At 43.5% G+C, this 1,065-nt stretch overlaps 1 protein-coding gene across 1 annotated transcript in view; it reads left to right on the top strand.

Annotated features, from left to right (window-relative positions):
• Positions 1 to 713: 713 nt before the first annotated feature.
• Positions 714 to 1,065, top strand: part of CSUI_007613 (uncharacterized protein) — a gene marked incomplete at both ends in the record, with an annotated part of 1,309 nt that continues 957 nt past the window's right edge. Inside the window, one exon of the mRNA XM_068067758.1 lies at positions 714 to 884. Within this exon, the coding sequence (XP_067920266.1) occupies positions 716 to 884 (169 nt within the window). The remainder of the gene's footprint in view (positions 885 to 1,065) is intronic.

Raw genomic sequence — 1,065 nt, 5'->3', positions numbered from 1 at the left:
GATAGATAGATAGATAGGTTCAAGACAAATAGAGATTTAGATAGATTTTCCAAGGTGATAATAGAGAGTTGAAGATAGACAGGAGAAATCAATTAGGGAGAGATTCTGCACACTACCCGCATTTATAAGAGGTGCACATGTCTATTCATCTATAGAGAGAGGTATGTATATCTATACATGTGTGTATATGGAGTAGCTACTATGTGTGTATGAAAGTGAATATGAAGAAGATATGTATGAGGAAGTCACAGGACATACCTCGTTTTCGCGAAGAAATGAGAGAGAGGAGATGACCTCTCACAGTCTTCATCCTTTCTTCTCTTTCTCGCGATCTATCTGTCTCTCTCTCATTCTCTCTCTTCCTCTCTCTCTCTCTCTGTCTGTCTATATACATATATCTATGTGGTAATAGAAGATGTGCTCGTGTACCGATCGGCGACGTGTATAGAGGTGCACGAAATGTCGATGGATGCGGACAGGTGCCACTACATGGAGCAGATTCATCGCTCGACTTGTCTCGGCCCATCCTGTCTTCGGGGTGTCTTTTCAATTCTTCCTTCTTCCTCTCTTTGTTTCTTTTTTGTGTGTCTTGTTTTCGTAGAAGTCGAGCGCATGCGAGCCATGGGAAGAGGAGAGTTGCATTGACTATGATCGAGATAGCGACGAAGAGTGGTTCGAGAATTTCGATGTGGATGACTTGGATGACGGGAGAGATGAAGAAGAAGAAGAACTCGAAGGAGAAGAAGATAAAGAATGGCTCGTTGAAGATGACGAAGAAGGAGTGAAAACGTCGTCAGGCGCGGGCTATTTCTCCGTTCGCTTCGAGTCTCTCTATGACTGGAAATGGACGTTCGAAGGAGAAGAAAAACCCAATTGCAATGAAGGTATGCCCACCCTTCTCTCAACTCAGCATACACATTCCAGCATACAAGAATAGTCACACTCTTTCTATCAGCCGTCATACTCTTTCTATCAGATATACTCCAGGAGTCATCCATTCTTCTCCCCTCGGTTAGGTTAGGGGTGCAGGCCTAATAGTAATAATAGTAGTAGTAGGAGGAGGAG

This window comes from Cystoisospora suis (genome assembly GCF_002600585.1).
Source record: "Cystoisospora suis strain Wien I chromosome Unknown contig_4075, whole genome shotgun sequence".
Lineage (NCBI taxonomy): Eukaryota > Apicomplexa > Conoidasida > Eucoccidiorida > Sarcocystidae > Cystoisospora > Cystoisospora suis.
The sequence above is the reverse complement of the archived record's forward strand: the minus strand, read 5'-3'. Positions and strand labels throughout refer to the sequence as shown.